Source organism: Solea senegalensis, linkage group LG10 (genome assembly GCF_019176455.1).
Source record: "Solea senegalensis isolate Sse05_10M linkage group LG10, IFAPA_SoseM_1, whole genome shotgun sequence".
Taxonomy (NCBI): Eukaryota; Metazoa; Chordata; class Actinopteri; order Pleuronectiformes; family Soleidae; genus Solea; species Solea senegalensis.
Window position 1 is genome coordinate 9,994,757 of NC_058030.1, and position 23,672 is coordinate 10,018,428.

At 40.5% G+C, this 23,672-nt stretch overlaps 3 protein-coding genes across 4 annotated transcripts in view; 2 read left to right on the forward strand and 1 right to left on the reverse strand.

The window, feature by feature from the left end:
• The window catches only part of LOC122776042 (transcriptional enhancer factor TEF-3-like), a 31,062-nt gene extending 19,823 nt beyond the window's left edge, over nucleotides 1-11,239 (forward strand). For both annotated transcript variants that reach the window (XM_044036382.1, XM_044036383.1), the window contains exons 5-12: nucleotides 954-1,088; nucleotides 2,116-2,159; nucleotides 2,446-2,507; nucleotides 2,700-2,830; nucleotides 3,576-3,749; nucleotides 6,840-6,980; nucleotides 7,787-7,939; nucleotides 10,000-11,239. In XM_044036382.1, coding sequence (XP_043892317.1) covers nucleotides 954-1,088; nucleotides 2,116-2,159; nucleotides 2,446-2,507; nucleotides 2,700-2,830; nucleotides 3,576-3,749; nucleotides 6,840-6,980; nucleotides 7,787-7,939; nucleotides 10,000-10,113 — 954 coding nt within the window. In that variant the 3' untranslated portion in view covers nucleotides 10,114-11,239. The remainder of the gene's footprint in view (nucleotides 1-953; nucleotides 1,089-2,115; nucleotides 2,160-2,445; nucleotides 2,508-2,699; nucleotides 2,831-3,575; nucleotides 3,750-6,839; nucleotides 6,981-7,786; nucleotides 7,940-9,999) is intronic.
• A 2,347-nt stretch (nucleotides 11,240-13,586) lies between these two features.
• Nucleotides 13,587-16,283, forward strand: LOC122776040 (MANSC domain-containing protein 4-like). The gene is made up of 3 exons (XM_044036379.1): nucleotides 13,587-13,806; nucleotides 13,897-14,031; nucleotides 15,058-16,283. Exons 1-3 carry the CDS (start codon nucleotides 13,587-13,589, stop codon nucleotides 15,909-15,911), a joined length of 1,209 nt encoding a protein of 402 aa, XP_043892314.1. The 3' UTR covers nucleotides 15,912-16,283.
• Nucleotides 16,284-16,590: 307 nt separating this feature from the next.
• On the reverse strand, nucleotides 16,591-23,330 carry mrps35 (mitochondrial ribosomal protein S35). Its single transcript, XM_044036386.1, has 8 exons — nucleotides 23,163-23,330; nucleotides 22,636-22,688; nucleotides 22,275-22,442; nucleotides 21,268-21,328; nucleotides 21,038-21,177; nucleotides 19,301-19,410; nucleotides 18,800-18,869; nucleotides 16,591-17,100 (listed from the first exon to the last, which is right to left on the reverse strand). The coding sequence occupies exons 1-8, from the start codon at nucleotides 23,293-23,295 to the stop codon at nucleotides 16,834-16,836; spliced, it is 1,002 nt and encodes a 333-aa protein (XP_043892321.1). The 5' UTR covers nucleotides 23,296-23,330; the 3' UTR covers nucleotides 16,591-16,833.
• Nucleotides 23,331-23,672: the final 342 nt, after the last annotated feature.

The following is a 23,672-nucleotide window of genomic DNA, read 5'->3' on the forward strand; positions in this document are numbered from 1 at the left end:
AACATTTCTCCAGGAGCCTGAGGCTTACTGTGCACAATCATGAAACAAGATGAACTGAGCACAATTGTCAGGAAACAAATTAATCCCTGCATTATTCCTCTTAGGTATTACATTAAGTACTGCAATAAAAGTTTTCCTGTGTGGTATTCTGAGAGCTTACACATCCCTGTCTCCCCAGTACTTTCTCAGTTTACATTTCTCGCCCACATACCTTCAGCCACAGCAGACAACAGGACTCTCCCCCCCTTACCTTGGACAGTAGCCATGAGGGTTCAACTGGCAGAGCTTGCCATTGGTCATGGGGTTTGCCCCTGTCACAGACCTTTTTAAATACATCTTTGGTGTAACTGAGATCCCTGCCACATGCACACCCCTATATTTCAGCTATGCCCTTGTGTTAGCCAGTTCTGGGAAGAAGAATGCACCGTGTGGCCTTGCCCATTAGAGCCAGGCGGCAAGTGCTTGTAGTCCTCTGTGGTTTGGAACCTGCTGAAGGAGTGGATTCAAAAACAAGAGGGGTATCCCTTTACAGTGCAGCACACGAGCGAACGTTTTCTTGCTCTCATCTGTTTTCAACTCTTTTCAGTGTTATTAGTGTTTTGCACTTTTAATACCATCATGATTAGCATATTAACATATCACCCTGTTGCATGCCCCGTCTTCCAATATGACCTCCAACAGAAGCTAGTTGTCATCACCAGCTTGCCCCTGCCAAAGCAATAAACTTAACTCTTGACCCAAAGGCCCTTGACTGTAATATCACCTTCTCTCCAGCTCGCTGTCTGGCAAAGATTCAGTGTGATGCAAGCTGGCCTCATCCCTTCATTTCCCTTTTAGGGCTCTGCTTGTGTTGCTGTTGAGTTAGAGAGCTGACTTAAATGGAATCCAAAGAGTGCTCCCCATTTGCGTAATGGTCTGTTTGTCTCACTCTTGCTCTCTGTCCCTCTCTGCAGGACCAGGCTGCAAAAGACAAGGCCCTGCAGAGTATGGCCACCATGTCCTCAGCTCAGATCATCTCACCCACAGCTTTCCAGAGCAAGATGGCTCTTCAGGGCCTGTCTAGGCCAGCTTATCCCACTACTGGTGGGGTGAGTCCCTAACAGTATGCGTATCCTGTCCACCATAATATTCAGAGCCACATTTATTAACAAAAACCAAACAAACGAAAAACATTTCAGTTCATCCCAGTGGATTCAATATCACTTACATTTTCCAATCCATCACCCTCTATACTGATGCATGACTTTTGTTTCCATGGGTGTTGGTAAGTTAAATCATAGGACTTTTGTTCCTCGTTGTATTCAGTCTGCAGCAGATGATGATGATGATGGTGCAATTATTTTTTCCACTTTTTGTGATACGACCCCCCCGCTGTTACCATGTAGCAAAAAGACCCAGGTTCATGACACAGTCAGAACAAGGGCTTTTCTGCGTAGAGTTTTTTAATGTTCTTCCCATATGTGTGTGTGGGTGTGGGTTATCTCTGTGTACTCCAGTTTCCTCCCACTGTCCAAAAACATGCAGACGTTAATTGGACACACTAAATTGCCCAAAGGTGTGAATGTGAGAGTGAATGGTTGTTCGTCTGTGTATGTTGGCCCTGCTGACTTTGGTGTACCCCACCTTTCACCCTATGTCAGCTGGGATTGGCTCCAGTGTCCCGTGATCCACGGATGGATGAATGAATATGACCCCCTGCCAAATTCTATTAGATGGTTATAGCGTGTAATAGATTCTACATATTTTCTTTCTTGTTTTTAGGCGGTAGTATTGTTTTTATTATTTAAGTGAGTGTGGTGACCACTTGCATACAATTTTCCTATGCCTTTTGGATTTTGTATTATTTGTATTATTTGAAATGAGGCTTTATTTACAATGCCTTGTGCATCATGTATCACTTCCGCATGCCTGAAACACAATAAAAAACATTTGAAAGAATTTATTCTTTATGTGTCAAAATACAGTAAAACACAATTGTATGCTTTGTGCAACCTTTAAGCCTGATTTTGTGGTTTTAAGTTACACTATACTTTTATTTTGAAATGCTCACAGCAAAAACAATAGCACTCGTAAGGAGTGAGAATTAGTAATATAATTGCACTTTTTCCCCCCCAGTTTTGGCACGGGGCACTTCCGGGACAACCAGGAGGTCATGAAGAGTGAGTTGACATTCTTTCTTTTCTGACGTGCTGCAGCTTCCAGTCACTTTTTATTCAACCATCTTAATAACCATTAGATCATTTCCAGTCTGGAAATTAATCTCAGAGCAAATCAAACATATCAGTGTAATTATAAAGAAAAGTCTTCAGCTGTCTGACATTCAGCATACCTCTCTGCTCACTGCATTTTTAGAGGTCAGGCAGTCCAATTAGTGTGTGAGATGGGGTCATGAGGGCGAGACAGTGCATAACATGCCTCTCCCTCTCGTCTGTCCCCTCTCTCCAGCATTAAGCCCTTCTCCCAGCAGAGTTACACCATGCAAGCGTCCGGACTGGCCCCCATAACAGGTGGGTGCTCTCCCCCCAGCTGTGTTGACAGAAGGCTGTCATACCATGAAAAGTGATGAGACAACCCAGCTCATGATGAAGAGCTCCCACAAATCTCGGAGAAATAGCTGCGATATCGTTGTATTTTCTATTGTTTTACAGTGTCACGTTCAAGCCACGCATTTACACACTGGCTGCCCTTTTTGCTCACAGGTTATGAAAGCACAGCAGGGCTGTCCATGTCCCCCGGTGCCCCTCCTTGGCAGGGCAGAAGTATTGCTAGCTCTAAGCTACGAATGCTGGAGTTCTCTGCCTTCCTGGAGCAGCCTCAGGACCCAGAGACTGTGAGTGGACAACTCTGGGAATAACTTATCCATACTTATCTATACTCAAAGAAATTTGTCCTATCCATTTGCAGTGTTTTGTTCCTTGTTTTTTGTGTCTACTTGTGGTATTAAAACTCAGATTGAGAAAGAATTTGTATTAAATGACTGACTCGATTTTTTATACATAGGTCGGTTTCTTTCAATAGTTAAAAGACAATGAAATGTTACATATGTTGTCTTTCAGCCTTGCTGCTGGACATGCTGTCGGGGTAAAATATTTAGGCAAGTGATTAATATTAAACAGATGAAGACCCTGCTGTAGTTACACTGAGCTCAGATTCAGAGAGTCAAAATTTAAAGTTTTAAAACTTGATCAAGTCACATTGTACAAATTGAAATGAACCAGCAGCATAAAATAGACATTTCTAATTTTTATTTGGCTCTATAGTCTTAAAGCTTATGTGGATTTTAAAAGCAGGGTCTTACAGCAACTCAAAATCACATGCTAAACTCTACCACCTAGATATAGCCACATGACAGGACGTCGCATGATTACGAGTGGTGTCAGAAGGGGGAAAAGAGTGGAACCCTCAAGACAGGTGATGGGATATTACAGTAAATATGGTGCTGTTGAACAGCGGGGCACAGTGTGACAGATGTCCTTGAGTGCAAACTGCACTTGGCATTAGTGGCAGTTAAGCAAACTGGACATATGACATTTTTGGCACCACTCATCTCATGATATTCACTTTTGTCTCTCCAGTTCAACAAGCACCTGTTTGTGCATATTGGCCAGTCCAACCCCACATACAGTGACCCTTATCTGGAGTCAGTCGACATCAGGCAGATCTACGACAAGTTTCCAGAGAAGAAAGGCGGCTTGAAGGAGCTGTTCGAAAAAGGGCAACACAACGCCTTCTTTCTTGTCAAGTTTTGGGTAAAAGTCCTTTTTGTTTTCTTTTAGAAAAGTCCATTAAATCAGCTTCTATCCTGTTCTTCTAAAACTAAACGTTCAGCCTGCTTATGTGTTTCATACCCAGAGCCAATAATAATCCTCCCCAAGTCATGAAGGTGAAGTGAGAGTATAGTAAATAGTCTTGTTAATGTTTTGTAGCACCTGTTGGCTGTTAATGGCCTAACAGTGTTCATGGTGTTGAGATGGTTTAAGCTTCAGAGTCTGGGAAACTTGAGTGAGATTTAGGCCCAGAATGAACAGAAAATCATTGCTCCCATGTCTTGAGTGGTGATTTATATGCCGGCAAAGAGGGTAGTGTGTGTGCGCGTGTGTCTGTGTGTGTGTGTTCTGGGGGGCCTTATCTATAAATACGTTTATTGAAGGGAGGGGGTGTAAGAGTTGGAGTCTAATAGTGCAGAGACAGGTGTCCAGGCTCAAATTCCCACAAATGAAAGATCAGGCCTGCCACTCTCCCCAAGGCTGCTGTTTTACACACACACGCACACACAAAATTCGCCACCAACTTCCCATAAAACAACGAGCGAGATGAGAGAATGAAAGTCTACTTAAGATGCAGACAGATGGAATCAGGGGGATAATGTAATTGAAGTCGAGGCCAGAAAAGAGATCTAAAGAGAGAGGAAGGGAGAGTGACAGATAAAGAGAGAGTATGAGGGTGTAATTGAACACATCTATGTTGTTTATTTCTCTGATCTGGCCATCTTGCTTTACCTCGGCACAAGACCTTTGGTATTTGCGTCATGCACCACAACAGTCACAGACCAACCCAGATCCTTTACCGCTCGCTCCACGTGTAAAGTACATTCCGTTAGTCTTAAGAACAAATAATGCGCAGTAAACTGACACGTCTATCTGGCCTGAGCCAAAGTCACTGGATCAGATATAAGATGAAGAAAACATAAAGTCAGATACAAGCGCTACAATTTAAATATCACATAAATACATCATAAATAAACATAGGCAATAATGTGCAGCACCACTGTCATGTGACCAGGAAGTAAGTGCACGTGTCTGCTATGCTGTTGGCGCATTATAGAAAGTCGGTGTCAACGTGATATCTGATAGGGTTGTGATATTGGTATTCATATCTGACATGAAGAAATGGTTTCAAGCCATCCCCAACGTCCGCCACTGTGGCACATGATTGCCATTATTTTGTGATCCACTTGATGAAAAGTTATTTACCATATACTGAAAGGTTTGTTGAGGTTTGTAGAGCAGAAGGCTGTGAATGTTAATGTCACAGTACTGTCTTGCAATCACATGCCACTGGATAGTTTTTTTTTATGTATGGCATTACCCTTCACACGTGTTTGACTGCCACATTATTTATTGTGGAGAGATAAAAGACATTGGTGAGTGACACCACACTCCAAGTAATCTTCTCCAGTCCTTGGATAGAACAGCTGGTCGAGCCATGGCATTTGATTCAGGGGTGAGGAAGGTGGGGATGACTTGTCCTGCCATATATCATAAAGAAAAGAAAGTGAGACAGCAATAAAAGCGAGCGATAGAAATAGGGACGCAGACAGTGTGAACAAGAGATCGGGATGGCAGAAGAAATGGTGGGTGGTACATAATCAACAAGTCATTCATCAGTGAAGCATTACTCTCTTGATTCATGTCAGAGCCTGTTGGAATCAACAGTTGGGACATATGCAGCTTTGCATTTGAGGAAAAAACAAGCTCATAACACTGTCCCCTCTCAGTTTGTACATTGTACCTCCAGTTCTCAAGGCGTGATGACAAAACGCAGAAATGCTACGAAACAGCAGGACATTTCAACAGCTGCGCTGGAGACAACGGCGAAAATGCTCTTAGCCATGAAAATAAGCAAAATGAAATTCTTAACACATCTGTAAACGCGCTAACCTTGTTTACGCCATTGTAAAAGACAGGACGAGCCAATTGGACGTAGTCGTGCTTGTGCAGCCACGTGGCAGGTCATGACTTGGGGGCGTGCTGAGGCGCAGGTTGGCATGGTGACGGTGACAGGCGGCTGGCCCGCTTCCAAAGCTATGGTATTCTAGATTGAATTTCCAGCAAACCCCCCCATCAGCCGCTGGCTGCCCTGTCCCTCATCCCCCACTTCCCTCCTCACCCCCTCAGCGCCAGTGGCCCTGTCCTAACAGATCGTCTCACGCCTTTGAAGTGTAGAGCGAATCCGATTTAAGCTGCCTCTGCTAAATTGTTACACAGCCAGCCTGCCCACCGTGATCTAATCAGCCAATTGCTCACTGATGATTGTAATTGGATGAATTCCCTCGCAGGCTGTTAGGGAAGCAGGGAATGGCAGTTCGGGGAGGGTCACTGGGCCCCAGGGATGAAGACAAATAGAGAAATTACATGAGCCAGGGATGAAGATGAACGGGTGATGAAGAGGTGAAAGCTGGCTGAGCTGTGTCTCAATGGCCCATTAGGAGACAAGAGGCTGACAGGGGAAAAGGTAAAACAGGCCAGCTGTCTGACAGAGGAGACAGCACTTCAGTCTGATCCTAAATTGAATTATACTCACCTCAGTTAAAACTTAAGGAAAGATCAGTGATTCAATGACGAATCAGCATCCACCTGACAATGATGACAACATTTAACTTGGAAACAAGGCATTCTGTTTGGTGCGTTTCTTAACTTAAATGTTTTAATGATCCATGTGAATTATTTGTCCGTTATCAAAACACTCACTCACGTTGCATCTTGGAAATCCTGAGGCTAAGGATTTGCCGGGGTTCTGGCCGCCTCTTGGCTTTACAGAGCGTCACTCTCAAGCTTTGCTGAGATGTAACACTCTTGGCGATACGTCTTTGTCAGGCTCACACAACACACATTCCCGGAACTCTGTGAGCGGAAAAGTGGGACCTGATACTTTGTTATAGATTATGGAGCTGGATCTGTGTATCCTTGAAATTTTGGCTGCTCAGTGTGACACAGTAACGCACACCTTGAATTCCAGGAGGTTATGTCTTATGAGAAGAGCAGCAAATCCTCCTACATGCTTATCAATGACTGTGGCCCAGACTAACACAGTCTATGTTACGTTTCTATTCTCTCTAGGCGGATCTTAGTGTAAACCTGCAGGACGACAGCAGCTTCTTCTACGGCGTTTCCAGCCAGTATGAGAGTTCTGAGAACATGATTATCACCTCGTCCACCAAAGTCTGCTCCTTTGGCAAGCAGGTGGTGGAGAAAGTGGAGGTAAGATCAGTGCAAGGCTGCTTATTCTGTAACACAAAAATTGTCTTTTCAGTGACTGATGTAATCATTTCTGTTATGTTATTGTCTTCTAAATGAGTTCATTACTTTACTTACTTTTACTTTTGTTTTGGACAAACAACCTTTGGACAGAGAAGAGCTCCTACCATTATAGCAGCACCGTATAAACAATATCTGGCTACAATTCAAGATGTGCATTACATTTATAATTACATCAACATTAAGAGGTCATGACCACGTCAAAAACCAGCATTGTCACCTAGAGGAGTGAATAAGTGCGTCTAGTGGAGATGGATTCCAGTCATTTATCACTATCTGTGATCAGAAATGACATGATTCACTAATCCAACCCCTCCCCCCGCATGACTAAGTATTATGCTTCCCGTTAACTAGACACAATAGTGGCCCTGCCCCCACCCACTGCTGATGGATTGTACAATAAAAACACATACACACATCCCTAGGTACAGCCATCTGCCTCAGTAGGCCACATGATGATATTTAATGGCTTCATCATTTGATTATGGTTGTCACAAGAAATATGTTTATTGTCATATCTGGCATGCCATATGCGGCATTAGGTATATTATATTACACATATTGCTGCTTATCCCCTGTGTAGCCATTTGTTCAGTCGAAGATATATCCTTGTTTGATTTGTTGATGTTTTCTTTCTTTTTTTTTTCTTTTTCAAAGGAATTTATCACCTAATAATCAGTTTTAAGTTCTTAAGTCCTGAGATGTTTCACTGTGTGGTGTCACATTATGTTTTTGTGTGTTTTTTTCAGACGGAGTATGCACGTTTCGAGAATGGTCGCTATGTGTTTCGGATCCATCGTTCGCCACTATGTGAATACATGATCAACTTCATTCACAAGCTTAAACACCTGCCAGAGAAGTACATGATGAACAGTGTACTGGAGAACTTCACTATTCTACAGGTACACGCAAAAACCACTACAGTACTGCCCAGTGTATTTTAGTGTTGAATAAGATATTCAGGTCATCTGTTAAAAGAAAAATAACAATTAAATAGACTGTACGAGATGTGATGTGGTTCAAAGAAGAATTATTTGATTCATTTGGTGCATCTGCCTATTAGCCTATTTTTATTTACATTTTCTATTTGTGCATGGAAAAAAAACCGAAGGAAAAAAGAAAATTTGCAAAGATGATGAAATGTGACGCACACTTCTTAATGCTTGAGGGAGCCGGAAAAGTAGTAAAAGTGAAATTAGCAAACAGAAGATGACGTGTAGACATCCTGTGACTGAAGAAGACGGATAAGAAGAGGTACGGTGGTTCGGACTGATGAGGAAAACCACAACATTCCTTAACTGAATAAAGAAGCAACAACAAAACACTTTTTCAACACAACACAAATTCAATTTTATGTGTACAGCACATAAACAAACAACAAACTCCTTTTTAAAAGGAAGAAATCTCTGACAGAATTCAATAATGTGCGGCCATCTGCCTTGACCGGTTGGGGTGAGAGGAGGGGGACAGAAAGTGAAAGACCGAGGTGAGGTCGAGACAGAAGAAAGAGACTAGGAGCAGATATATAACAGTTGCATCAAGTTATAGGTTTAGACAGGACAGTAACAGCTATGGAGGGAAACACACGTGAATCACGCTATGAAAAAACACACTGTCCTTCGTCATTCATGTAGAGCCATTCATGCCACTCACACACATGCAGTAAAGTGCACAGGGCCATAATTCAGTGTGTGGGCAGGTCCTTTTATTCTTGGTTTCCTCACGTATGTTGTATGATACACAAGAAAGGAAACCGTTGAGTTTCACAATATTTCTCGCTGCACAAAATGGACTTTTCTGAATGAGCCCGGTGCTCCTCAGAGAGCAAACACAAACAGGAAAAATAGAAAGAGTGGAGTGTGTCACCATAGTAACAGTGACATCAGGGTTCAAAGACACTGGTGCCCCTTCCACTGGCGGCAGCATTCCTACTGGCAGAGGGACAATGACCATATTGAGCCCACACTGACGACGACATGGCAACATGTCATTAGGTTTCTCAATGGCCTGATTTATTTTCTTATTAACAATGAACACGCGCAGCCACACACATGTTGACAACACATGCTCGCACACAGATTCCACACCGCAAGGCTGAGCACAATGGATCAATATGCCTCGTGGAGCAAGTATTCAAGTATTGTATTCAGTGCCGTGCAACAAACACAGTGAATTCATGGACTTGTCAAACCAGGTACAAACTAGTCCTGCACACACAGAAAGAGCTTACATGTACATTTGTTGATATGGTGCGGTTATGCAGTGAATGAGAATGTTTGATATTTGTGTAGAATTATTGATTGTTTCAGAGGAAGAATGATCATGAAAAAGTAAGGATCACACTGAAGAAGAGCTGCTGTTTAAGAATTTAATGAACAAAACACCATTGCTGCTTGACTGTCATGTTTTTAATAATCCATTTCAATACACTTTTAATGATTCATTATAGTCATGCTAAGCTATAATCATCATAGATTAATGTGATATGATGATAGTCTCTATAATAAAGTTAACTCAACAAAAGCAGAATCACAATCATGTATTCACACGTTACATTAAGTTAACTTCTCTTTATTTCATAATGGAAGTAGTGAATACATAGTTCATAGTTAGTGTTTATTTGAATGGAACAGTGCATATTAATGAACATACAATGAATTGCTGTATATATGCTGGATTTTGCACAATCCTAATTTCCATCTGTAGTCCCAGACAAAAACATAAAAACAAAAAAACAGTGTAATACAATAAACAATGCAGTTTTTTGTTTTTAATGGTGCCCTATTTAAAAATGTGCCTATTTTTCATGTGGTGTATTCTAATGTTTACATGCTATCTGTCGGTGCTTTAAGCTGTTTCTTGAAGGATGTATCTAAGTGGTGCTTTGTCCCTTGAAAACACAGGGTGTGTGTTTCTTTGCTTTTTTTTGCGTGACTGAATGCTATCTTGTGTTTGTCCACAGGTAGTGACAAACAGGGACACACTGGAGACCCTGCTGTGCGTCGCCTACGTCTTTGAAGTGTCCACTAGTGAGCATGGCGCACAGCATCATATCTACAGGCTAGTGAAAGACTGACGCGGTCACACAGTTGGACCTTACCTGCCATAGACCCACTGTAGTGCCTCAGTGAGCAACAACACTCAACAATGGACTACTTCCTCCGTGAGCTTAGAGCTGAAACCTTACAAGTCAGTCAGGAGCCCAGAGAAACACTGGCTTTGTCACAAGCCCAGAAACACAACTACTGCTGAGAGAGAGAGAGAGAGAGAGAGAGAGAGAGAGAGAGAGAGTGGGAGAGGTGGATTTGAGACCGTGGAAGCTGAAACAGGCTTTGTGTGATAAGCGGACGAGGAAAGAAACAGAAGAGGTCGACGATACACTGTGGTCCCTACACCGAAGGAGCCAAACCTAGCCAACAAAACCTGCATGAGAGCGTTGTCATTGGTGGTGTTTTCATCTCATTTTTATTAGTGCTTGTTTTTGAATTAGATTCTTTTATTGCACATGCATGTGCAGATGTTTGCAACACAGGAGTTTGGCTGCCTCAGGCTGCCACCTAGTGAATTAAATAAGAATGGTATTGGGGGGGGAAAAAAAGTAATTGAAGTAATTGAGAATTCCTCCTTTGCACACCCATAAAATATGACTGTTTTTGATGTCAATCATTTGATATTTGAGTAATTATGTACAGTGCCATTTCCGTCTCCTCTAAACTCCTCTGAGCTATGACAATAAGAGGCTAAAAAAAAAGATTTAAAAGAGCTATTGTAGTCACTAGTTTAATGTTATTTGTTTATTTGTGTCTAGTGTTGTCTTACTGTTTTTGGTCAAAAACCTACCTGGCTTTAACAAAAGGCACATAATAATTCTGCTAACTTGAACCAGATTTGGATCTGAAGTTGTCTTTGACTGTAACTTGCCCTGAAGTGTCGGATGAAAATACAAGTATTTCTTACGTAACTCCTCTGCTGAGTTTTGAATTCTCTGAAAACTGCTTTGGTGTTAAACTTAAAATTATTCTATATTCATGTTTTTTTTTTAAAATACATCAACTTTTTAAAATGTATATCTGCACTTTTCAACATGGTTTTATTACATATACATGGTCAGTCGCTGAGGTATAAGATATAATGTCTAAAAAGACACAAATCTATATTTGGTGTATGTTGTCAGCAAATAAAATATTTATCATGGTGGTGAAGTTGGAGCTTCGTTAGCTTTTTCCTAATGTTAAATGCAGAGCAGTGTTGCTACAAAACCTGCGTTTCCCACAATGCATTGCACAAAGGAAGCAGAGGAGCTGCTCACAGCTGCAAACGATTCCAGCTAATTGTGGGCGGTGGTGAAGAACTCAAACAAAGTCCAAAAGCTAAAGGTAAGTTGTGGAAAACTATTGTCATGACTTAATAATTAATTGTGTTTTCAGTTTAAAGAATAAGTTAATGACTAGACTGCACACCAAAAAACAAAAAGTGCTCATGTCCAGTGCAAATTGCCACAATCTAAGGTGACATTTTCTTTTCGTTTGTTTTGTGTGACTGACAGTTTGACCACAATAATTAATTTACAAACAATACAAATAAAGTGGGCAAATGAAGTCCAGATGAAAAAGAAAATGCTGAACGTAAAGCTGAATTAGCAGTGTTGTTTAAACATGTAGAGTAAAAATACGAAGTAATGTGGAAAATATAACACATGTGTCTTTAATGCACACATATTTCAGTATAATACACATAAAGCAGTGGTTCCCAAACATTTTGTACCATGTACCAAATAAATAAAACGTACTATATGTGTAAATAGAAGTCTCTCCTCTTCCTCACATAATCTTCTCACACCCTGGTAATGTGAAATTAGATTAAGATGGAGTGAGCGATAAGGTGACTCTAATTATTATTATTTAATTTATTATTATTATTTTGTGATTTGTTTCATTTTCTATGGTCAAAATTTCTCAGCTCCACTTTGAATTACCACCAGAGGAAGCTTGTACCACAGTTTGAGAACCATGGGTTTAAAGGAAGCGAACATTGCCATCTGGTGGTGAAGGGACATCATTACATATCTCCTGTCCATGTCACCTTGGCAGTTCAGCATGGAGACAGATATTGTGCTCATTTCTTAAAAGAGAAAATCTACATTTTAAAATCTTAATAAAACATTTTAATGTCAGCTAAATCTGATGAAATTCTCTTATATCCTTTCAGTTTTGTGTTGGAGTATTAAAACCATTTTATAGCTGTTTTATCTTAAGTTGTAACATATAAACTAGAATGTATCACCTCCTGGGTGTAAAGGGAAAATGTATTACTGTAAAGGAGAGATCAACCCTCAGAGGATGGAGAGAAGCAGACAAACAGATGTGGCAAATCCAAAAGCAGGATGCAGAGAGGGCTTATTCTGATAATCCCATCTAAGGAATTAAGGCAGATTGTTACAATTTTGGGAAAATCCAATCTGAGGTGTCTGACTGAGCTGAAACAGACTGTTTTTGTCCACTGGAGAATAGAAGTGATTGATATTTATAGACTAGTTCCTGCTGAAACTGGGGCAAGTTTTATTTCAGTGTGATGTGATGAGGCTCAGTTTAAAAGAGCAAACCTTTCTTTTTACCCTAATTTATTGTATAGTGATTTTGTGTGATCGTAATCAACTCATTTATTGTTTTTGCTGTGTAGTAAATAAGTATTTACTGTGTCCACCCCATGCCTGTATACCAGCCTTTCTCAAAGTGTGGTCCCTGGACCACTGGTGGTCCGTGAGCCACCCCTAGTGGTCCACGAGGTGACAAGCAAGTAACATATCATGTTTTAAAATGTAAAATGTCACTGTTTTAATTTCGGTGTGTCTCAAACTGCCTGCAACATGTGTTGTTTTCAATATCAAATCAACTAGTTCATTTTAGGAGGAAGTTGGCATATTGTTTTGAGGCTATGTTGAATTAGGTGGTCCATGAGTGTTTTTCTATGGGTTAACTGGTCCTTGGTCTGAAAAGGTTTGAGAAACACAAAGATTAGGGCTATCAATAGATGTCAAAGAAATTAACTAATTAATCTCACACTTTGAAATCTCACACTTTAATCTAGATTAATAACAATTAAAAGTTTGCCTTTATTCTAATTTTCTATTTAAACACAGAACTAAACCTAGAACTATATGTCATTTCAAAGAGACTCAGGCCTGAGCTTAAAGGCCTATCAAGAACCAACCAGGTAATGTACATATATTAAGTGAAAACAAGTCAAAACAGCGCTTATTTGACTGAATTATAAAATGTATAAGTGGTCAAATGAGGAGCCGTTGGGGAGCCGAAAGAGCAGACTGAGTCACTAGTACATTTACCCAAACGTTGCGCGCGGCTCCACCTCCTCCAGGTGCGTAACTGTGACTCACCTGCAGAGGAATAACTGATAGCAGTAAAAACCGAACCGCACTGACTCGTCATCAGTTCATACCTGTCTGTGTCAGCTCGGACTCAGCAGCTCCTCAGACATGTTGCTGCTGTGTTCGCGTTGCATTTTAACATGGTCTGATCTCCATTACGCGCAATGAACGTCACATGGGGTTTGCTCACGGTTCTGAGTGTGGTGTGTCACACTGAGTCGAGGTGCTCACCCACGGCTTATTATAAAAACTGCTGGATCCGCCGCTTCCCGGGAATTTTCATCGACATCGAGGAGTCACAGCGGAGAGGAGCTCAGCTCCTCAATAATTACCAGGAGGAGACGGCGCTGAAATGCAGCCGCACCTGTTGCCTCACCAGAAACTGTGAGTATTTTGTTGTTGTTTTTTAACTTATTATCGTCGCACGTTTCCTTCTCCTTCATCACAGGTTGATCATCTGTTTTCCTCCCACAGTCTCCTGTAACTTGGCCATTTTTCATTATGATGCCGCTCAAGAGAACATCAACTGTTTCCACCTGCACTGTCCAACTCTGGAGAGCTGCATCCTCAGCCACAGAGGAAACGTTGTCCTCTACAATGTTACTAAGGGTATGTTGGGGCAGTTTTAATTAGTAATTCATGGTATATAATCTGGGATTATATATATTTGTGTGTGTGTGTGTATATATATATATATATATATATTTACTACTAATAATAATGCATTACCACAAGCAGTAGTGGTAAACTAAGAAGTACATTTAATGAAGGACCTCAGTTTCTGTGTGGATTATTCCAAATTTGTGCCAATTTTGATCCTGCTGCATTTTTAAAGGAATATGGAATTTTTAATTCAGTCATACATTAGTTTGAATAATAAGTTACTTTACTTTGTTACTTTGACTTGTTAAATCCAAAACACATCTGTTTAAATGCTCCCTCCTTTAAACTACAACAAACACACAAAAGTGGCAAGTGTGTGTATACATTTATGTATACAGTGCTTAACAATATGTAATATACCACCACCCAAAGCCACAGCTGTCCTAAATTAACAGCATTGACAATTATAACAATAATTGTTTATGTTTGTGTAATAGTTAATACACCAGTATGTAGAGCCAGAATTATATTTTTAATGCTAAAATATAAATATTATTGTTATCCAGGAATTCAAATTTAATGTTTAACAAAACATACCACAGTAGAAATACTAAAGCACATTATTATTTCTTGATTAAGATGTAAAATTATAGTTATTTACTTGAGTTTGTGTGGTTGAATGTTAGACTTGATTAAGTCAAAAGCTCAAATTTGGGTATAAAAAGGTGAATTCAGTTTATTTACCAAATAACATTTTTAGTTTTTGAAATATTTATGTTTTATCTTATTTATAACAAATGGTTCAATACATTTGTGTGTGTGTGTGTGTGTGTATGGATATGTATATTTATTTATTTCAGTATTACAACAATAAGCACACTTGTGGTATTTGCTCTTGCTGGTAAAGTTATTCTACGTGACTGTTACATTTAGTCTTAATTTAATCAGTATTTTTTTCTTTTTTAAAAGTAGAAAACAATTCTTTATTATTATTAATGTTTTAATTATTAATTTCACCTTTTACTGTCCAAGGTGTGGATCCTGACCTGCTTGTGTTTGGAAAGTATTTTACGTCCAACGTGCGCTTGTTACCCCACATCTTCAGTCGGGCCAACGTCTCGGAGCCGCTGCCGTCGGACAAACGCCACTTCTTACACCCGCCTCCACCTGCTGCCCTGCCTCCAACGCCTGCTCCCACCGTCAAAGCGAACACCACAGCGAGCGAGGCGCTCAGCACCGCTGGTGCTTCTATGCTGCACAGCCCAAATCGTCCTTCCACAACTACATCTGTTTTTACTTCCATTTCACCTACTGCTCTCACAGACCTGTGGAGCCACATGCAAACAACCCCTCCAGCCACCACTGCCACCACCTCCACCACCAATGCTCCTGCATCCAGCTTTATGACATCATCTTCAACCATCACTGACACTTCCCTCAGCAGGAGCAATCCTGACACAAATCCTGTATTTTCCACGACAACTGCACAGCCCTTCACATCCACCGCTCCCCAACCTGACACCACCAGTTCCTCTCAGTCCGCCACCAGCTCTCCAACCACCACAGCTAGTACGGACCTCACAGAGGTCAGCAAGCAATACCCTAATGACACAAAGGACACAGTGGGGAGGAACCACACTATAGGTGATGAGGGAGTCAGTGGAGAGGATATTTCAGAGGGACCTGGGTGGCACGCAGCCGCTCATACTTTACTGGTTGCAGTGGCCGCTTGTATCACAATTCTGCTCAGTTGCTGTTGCTCCATTCTGCTGGTGGTGAGCTGGAGGGGTCAGAGAAAGAGGATGGGACGCTATCGAACGTCATGGAGAGGAAAAAGAGGCTCCATGCGCCTGATAAAGTACGTGCTCGTCAGAGAGACGTCCTGAAAGGAACAAATATACCAAACTAAATTTTTCTTCTTGTTTTACATGGTTTTTATTCTTGTGAAACCATAGTTTTTGCAGAAAAATATTCAGCTTGTAAGAAGATAAAAACTTGCATTGCTTTCTTTTAAGCACATAGAAATGAAAATAGTTACTGTAAACTGATGCAGTGATAATATATTTGAACAGAGCATGCATTTAATGGCTTGAACGATTTGCCAAAATCATATTTATCATGTTTGTGTTTCACTTCTGACCCGATGACTTCCATTATCGTGCACATTTGGCTGATCTTAGTCTGATGCACTTTTTCAACCAATGTCTTTAGTGGCAAAACCGCCGCCAACTACAATACAAAGGTTTTTCAGACTGCGATGTGCTGTCATTTGAGAATCTTTCTTTGCCTTGTATCCTTCGGCATTTAACCTTCCTGCATCTCAGTGCATTGGGTTTCTCCTGACCTAAAAGTTCACAGACCAAAAACTTTTTAAGTAGGGTGAAGTACTTTTCAACAGTCTGCATAAGAAAGCATCCTTTCATCCTACACGGCCTGATTTGCATCACTCGCCCTGACAGTGACGACAGTGGGATGGGCTCAGAACTGACTGAATGGGGCTTCTATTACACAAATGCTTTACCCATCAAGAACTTGATCATGAACTTCAAGAGACAGAACACTCCCTAATAACAAACATCACTTTTATTTTTGTATGAAAGAACAATGTCCTGTATCTGACACAACAGCAGATTTATTTTTAAGAATAAATACAGTAGTTGAGACCCATGAAGGTGAAGAATCCTGATGTACATTGGAATAATAATTATGTAGACTGACCTTGTTTGTGTCATTGTTATGTAGACGGGAGTATATTATACAATTCAAAAAGATTTGGTCGATCCTGTTGCATTAGTACATAACTCTGTATCACAGATTGAATACTTTCTTGACAGCCTCCTTGTACTGAAGCGTGGAACTTTCGCTTGCTGCTTCATTCTTCAGTCTTGTGACAGAGTCCTTATACTCCTGCACTTCTCCGCTTTTCAGCAGCTCTTGCTCTTCCTCCACTTCTCCACCCTCGGCCACTTTCAGGCGCAACAACAAATCAATGATGTTCTTTTGAGATGGGCTGTCCTCCCAGCTGTACTCCTCCATGTCTGCTACGGTCTTCTCAGCCTCCCAGGCTTCGATTTTCTAAAAGGAACGACAGCAGCACGTCACCTTCACATTCAGCTGAGAGATGTATCTGTACCAACTAAACATTAAGGTGTATGTTTACAGTAAGCGTGTGAGGTTCAGGGTCGATCTCTACTTAAGAGAGTATGGCAACATATGTACAAGTACGAGGGTTGCCCTTTCTTTGATGCTCCATATGTATCGCCGTTTGCTGCTCGTCTAGCTATCGCCTCATTCCTGGTAGAACAACAGGCTCCATTGTGCAGCAGTGTAAGGCAGGTCAAAGACTGAGCCACAGCTTTACTGCTCTTCAAGGGGTTTGAGGTTAATGACCATCATTATCGCTATAAATATCTGGTCCACCTTACATCCCGTCTGGAAAGAGTCCAGGCAATAGTGAGTGAGGAGCAATGGATACCTGGGAATAGAGCAGTGTCTACCCTTGAAAGAGCAAACATCTAATAAAACCATATGCAATGGGCCTTTCAGAGATGAAGGATCTGTAGACACAGTGCACATTTAAGTAAGTGAATAAGTAATAACATAGCAGGAGAAAACCAGCTAGTTAGCACTTAGTTTCCCTGATTAATACCATTTACGTTTTCAGTGAGGGAAAAAGTACCAATGGACACGAAGGCACAAAACAAAATTGAGTGCCTCTAGTGGTAAATGCCCCTCGATGTTAGAGGCAGCTTTGAGCAGTCAGCCTCAACGCTGGCCTGGATTAGCACACACTGGAATTAGCAGTGAAGGTCTGTCTCCCTGAGTGGAGAGATAATATCACCTCAGTGACCGCAAACAATTGGACTCTTTGTGGGCTACCGTTACAACCTGAACGCTACGCCACTCTCACAACTTTCAAAAGCCTACTGGACAAGCACTGTGCCTTCCATTGTGTGTCCAAAAGGGCAGTGGACAGTATTCTGCTTGCTGGCTCTGACACCTTTCCCAGCTGAAAGATTTTCCGTTAATGTGACTAAGCCATTACGGGAAAAGGAAAACACAGAGGTTGCACAATAGGGGAAGTCATTTTAGTTGATGGGGCTGGCTGCAAATTCATGTGATGAGTGCATGAGCTTATGGCCTGGGCCAGACTTCTACACTTATTCTTAATACAAATGCCTATCAAGGTCAACACCTGATAGGGAGGGTGTTTTCTTCCACATCTGTGAGGAAATGTCAACCCGGACAATGTTACTGTTTGCTGTCCGAGGATTCCCCTGGTAAAAGGGGTGATGTGCCAGCAGTACAGTGTCACCATCACTATAATAGACTCAAGCTAAAACACATGTACCACCTGTATAACTCCTCTGCACTTATTGTAATTTAATTACATAACACATACATGCATCAGCCTTTATGATTCGCCTGCTCTCACAAACTCTTTACACTAATGCACTGAAGGAACAGAACAGTGGGTCATCAGCATAGGTAATGCCAGAGACCAAGTGGCCTATAATGAATGGGTTCTTGTTCAAAGACGATGAAAATCAGCAAACAAAAAGAGAGACTGAAGAAAAGCCCACAGTCATGACGCAAGTCACAGGCTGAATAAGGCTCTTTAAAAGGTCTGGATGAAAAAGCCTCACTATTAGACTTAACTGGTGCTTTCTCAATTAATCATTCTGGAGATTGCTTATGAGGGGATTATTTCTCCCTCTCCATTCAGTCTGATGTAGCAGACAAACCTTAAGGGAGAGCAAATGTTCCTACTCACCCAAGACTCATGATACAGGACAGTCAGCAGGTACATGGCATAGTCGTAATTCTGTTTTCTCAGTGGGCAGCTGAAAGAGGGAAGGAGTTAAAGGAAAAAAGGGAAGAGATTTAAGCATTTTTTTCCTTCACTTTAGTATTAGTATTTTGAACTACAACTCAATCAAAAGTCCTTAGTAGTAGAATCCACTTCTGCTGTATGAGAGTGTCTATGTGCCTCTGCCAACTCAGTCAAAGTAAAATGCACTTGATAAAAATACGCCACATTGTGCAGCGCAAGGACTTTGCCATAGACACAAACACACAGTCACGTGGAGTTGATAGACTTTGTCAGCACTGTGTGACATTCTTTTATATTTAAATGTAACGCACTACAGCTTTAATCCCAAACAAAGAGAAAAGAAACATAGGTTAGCTATGAACTATTTTGCATTATTGTAGATGGCTGGCCAAAGACCGCTGTATGGAAACAATTTACTGTTTGATATCAAGCACTGTTCACCTGTTGGTTGTGATGGTGAGCATGTCGGTACGTTTGCAGTATCTCTCCCCAACAAGTTTGACAATCTTCTTGCGTGCGTGGTCGTCCAGATTCAGACTGGATAGTTTTACCTGTGTAGGAAATGACACCAAAGATCACATGAGAAACATAAACAAATCTATTACACATGTAAATGACATTAACCTTTGTGATGGAAACATTATCATTTAATAATCATTATTTTTCTTCTGTCTGTGTAGAAATGTAGTCTTTGCATCAAGCAGAGCATATCATTATCTTGAATAAATAATTTGCCACTGGCTTTAAACCAAGTTATTGTCATTTCCATCTCCCAAAGAGAACAATGCTTCAACACGCACCTGAACACACCTCATTTAAAAACAAAACAAAACATGGGAGCCAAGATGGGCTCAAGTACTTTTGATGGACAGAAGGCTATAAATCCCCCCACCCCCCCTTTATAGTAAGATGTAGAGCTATGACTATGGTGATTAAAATACTTTTCACAGACAAAATCACAGCGTTCACCCTGTGGCTGAGAACAACCACTAAGCCCCTTGCAGAGTTTGTAGATGAAAAACAGATTATTCCTTGATCAGATTGTTTTTTAAGGCTTTGACTTACATACTTGTGTATATACACACACAATGCAACAAGGAAGCATTTGTGGTTAATACAAGGTATATCTGTGGATGTTTTCTATAATCTATGCTTGGTGTGAAGACAGTACATGGGTGAAATCACTTTGCAGTGGCTGGACAAACATGCATGGATTAAACCTGCCAGTCTCATCACTAACTACTTTTACATCATCTCTTTGATTTGTTCAAACATTCAATCAATACTTACTGAAGAAGTCAAAACATGGCCTCGATTTATTGAACTGTCAAATGGTGTGAGATTTACTTCCCAATCTTTCTATCCTAATCCAGTGGGATTAATGTCAGTAATTCCTACCTTGCTGATATAATCTAGGGCCAAGTGTAAGTGGAGCAGATGGCTGATGATTAATGGTAAAAATGACACAAATATACCTTTTCACAAATGTGTCAATGTGTCAAGAATGAGGTTCCAGACTCTTAAGTTTCTATGTCGAGGATGAAAGCAGCATTTTTATTCACAAATAGGATATATATAGCACCTTTTTCAAAAAAAATACATTGTGTTTGATAACCTCGACTCCTCTTTGGATGCGTTTGTGATTATTTTCTTAACTGTGGTAATTACATGTTTTTATGTGTGGCTCTGGTCTGTGGAGAATATTGCAAATCTATGGATTAGTGGGTTTTGGGGTGGGGATTAAGAGGAACATTAGAATGCCTCAACAAATATATCAACATTTATTACACATTTCTATGAAAATACATTGCTGTTTTTTTTTTAGCTTTCTTCTAAAACCTAAAATTAACACATGATCAACATTAGAGTCTAAGAACATTCTTGTATGAATGAAAAGCAATTCTCTAGGACTAATCTCTGTGGACTTGGTGGTATAATTTCTTAGGTTCAAGGTCGGTGGACAACGAACATCTCTCAAGATGAGTCACAGTGACATGATGTCAGCTGGTGATAATACATCCCTCTTAAATCTCTAATCTCATTTTACATGTCAGGTTTTCCACACTCGACATATCATCTATTGACAAAACATTATTCAATTTCACCAAGAGAGAGAATTTAAGTCAAAAGACAAACTGTACGGGAAAAAGAATGATATGGCAAAAAACAACAACTCACTTTGAGGTGAACAATACGAGCTGAAGGGTTTCTGACAGATGGGCCTGCAGAAACATAGTCTGTGCTTGTGACTTTAATGGGAAAGTGCTCGTCACATTTGTCATCATTGTCCAAGGCTGATGGCCATTCTGTGCAGAAAGCTGATGGCACAGAAAGACCGTTTCACAAATATGTATATTTTAAGAATTTTTTTCTTAATAATTGCTGCAAGATTTAAATGAAGAACTTACGTTTCAGAGCTTGACAGTGCTTCTTGATGGCTGCTGGTGTCAGATGCAGAAAGTTCGGGATCTGAAAGTGATAGGAGAGGTTATGTGAATTCTCAAGTGAACGAATGTGAAAGAAAACATGAACATATTAAGTTTTAATATCTCAGAATTCAAAGTGCAAGCTAAAATCAAAAAAGGACAGTTTTAAGAATTAACATGGATCTGTTACCGGAGTGGCAAACAAATCCTCATATGATCCTTTACGTAATGCATTCCAAATGGATATCATCAAAACTAATCTCTTCGGGTTAGAAAAAAAAAAAGCACAAAATCTAGTCATGGTTCTAAAATCATTAATATGAGAAAAATATGTACATATGTGCAGCGGTGTAGTCCATCCTGGCAGAGTGAGATTATAAAACCAATAGATTGTGCAGTGCAGTGGGTAAAAGTAGTAGATCTGCAAGTGGCTCAAGTCCAGAGAGCAGCTGGTGTCTGGACACAGCAGACACTTAAACGAGCACAGAAACAAGGCCACCGTGCGTTATTATCATAATAATGCAAAATATTGAGTATTTGCGTGATATTGCAATATACTCGCACTACAGCTCTATTGAGAGGGAGCACTTGGCACAATCTAGTGTTTCTACACAATCTAGTGGACTGAAATGTCAATACATTTTTTATGCTAATGCAAAAAAAAGGTTTCATGTTTATTTGTAACATCAATTAAAAAATACATGCTAAAATAAAATTGATGATTGCCATGCAAATTATGACACTATTTTGCTAATTTCATAGTAACTCCTATGTAATTTGCAAACAAGCTCATTGAGTTTGACTTTGCAAATAGTAATGCAGCTTTCATCAATCCAATTGGTATTTCTATTTGCTGTGTATTTACTTATGCTATCTGAAGAATTAAGCTTTTTTTTCCCCTCGTTTCTTCTTAAATATCTAAAGCTGCCATCAACAGTTTGTTCACCATTAATCCCCATCCTTACAGAGTGGAAGTTATGAGCTCTGACCTTAATTAGCTCCAGGTTGCCTTTCTTCTCTGGGGGAACACCTCGCTTCACAGGGTAGCCCATCCTCACAGGTAGGGGGACAGCATTTGGTCTAAAGGGCTTGGCTGATGGATAAACTGCAGTCCAGTCCTGCTCCACTGACATCTCTGCTGTCCTGGGCTCCTTGGCCTGATATCAAAAAGCAAAAACACAGGAAGCTTTATCAATGGCAAAAAAGACTCACCATTGTTTGCAGCACCATCCCATCTAGATAGTCTATTATATTATATATTATATACTATTATACATTTACTTTTTCATTTAAAAACATTCATCTTGTTAGCGATAGACAACGCTGGAAAACAAAATGAAGCACACTTACAAGTCTCTTGGGTTTTCTGGAAAAGGGTCCTTTACCTTGTCCATCAAGACGGCCTGCAAGTATAGAATGTATGATTTGGTCATTCAAGTTTGGCCAAATACAACATAATGTAATAAAAGCAAATGTTATACACATATATGTATATAAATAAAAGATCATTTCTAAAGGAGTGTCTTTCTAGTGGAGAAAAGTGCCCTTTTAATTTTAGCCCCTGCCCTTCCAAATGTCTGTGCACGCCACTGCTGTATATAATAATGCTAAAGACAGACAGGAAATGGGAGCCAGGTCGTGATATAATGCACCGGTTAACGGCAGCTACACCTCAACTGGTGAAGTAATATCATGCAACTAGTTGTTAAACTAGTCACTCAGTCGTGTTGGTAAAGGCAGTATCACCATGTGTGCGCCTGTCAGAGTACAGGAGGCGGCTCCTCAGCTGTCCTTAGAAACAGCATTTCCTCCAGTTAGCTTAGCACATAGCTTTGTGGTATCAGCGTGTACTTCAGTGCGGCGACAATAAAACTCACCCTCATTTCGAGCAGAGCGGTTTGTAGACAAAGCTGTCGCGTAGGTGACGCTGCTCACTGTCGTCTTAACTCCAAGACCAACAACATTGATCCGACCCAGGCTCAGAATCACTTTGCCTGTGTGTGTCGCCATGTTTTCCCAATGACTACAGGAGCCAGCGAGGGGACAAAAGGCAAAGGGATTGCGAATGGTTTAACCTGGTGTAGAGCGAATGTTAGCGGCTCCTACAGGTGAAATCAGACAACGAACGAGCTCCAAAGGCTCATTAATAACTACTTCAGCTTTAATCCATATTACTTGGGTCAGACGGACATGTTTACCCCCCACCATAGTGAACAATATATTTTGTAAAAACAAAACAAATGTATTTTTATTTTTCTTGTCAAATAGTTTTCTGTCAGTTGAACGAATATACCATATCATATTTTTTTCCCCAAAACTGTTTTGGTGAAGAATTAAGATTTAGAATTAAAAAATATATTTACACTGAGGTATTAGGTTTGTATACA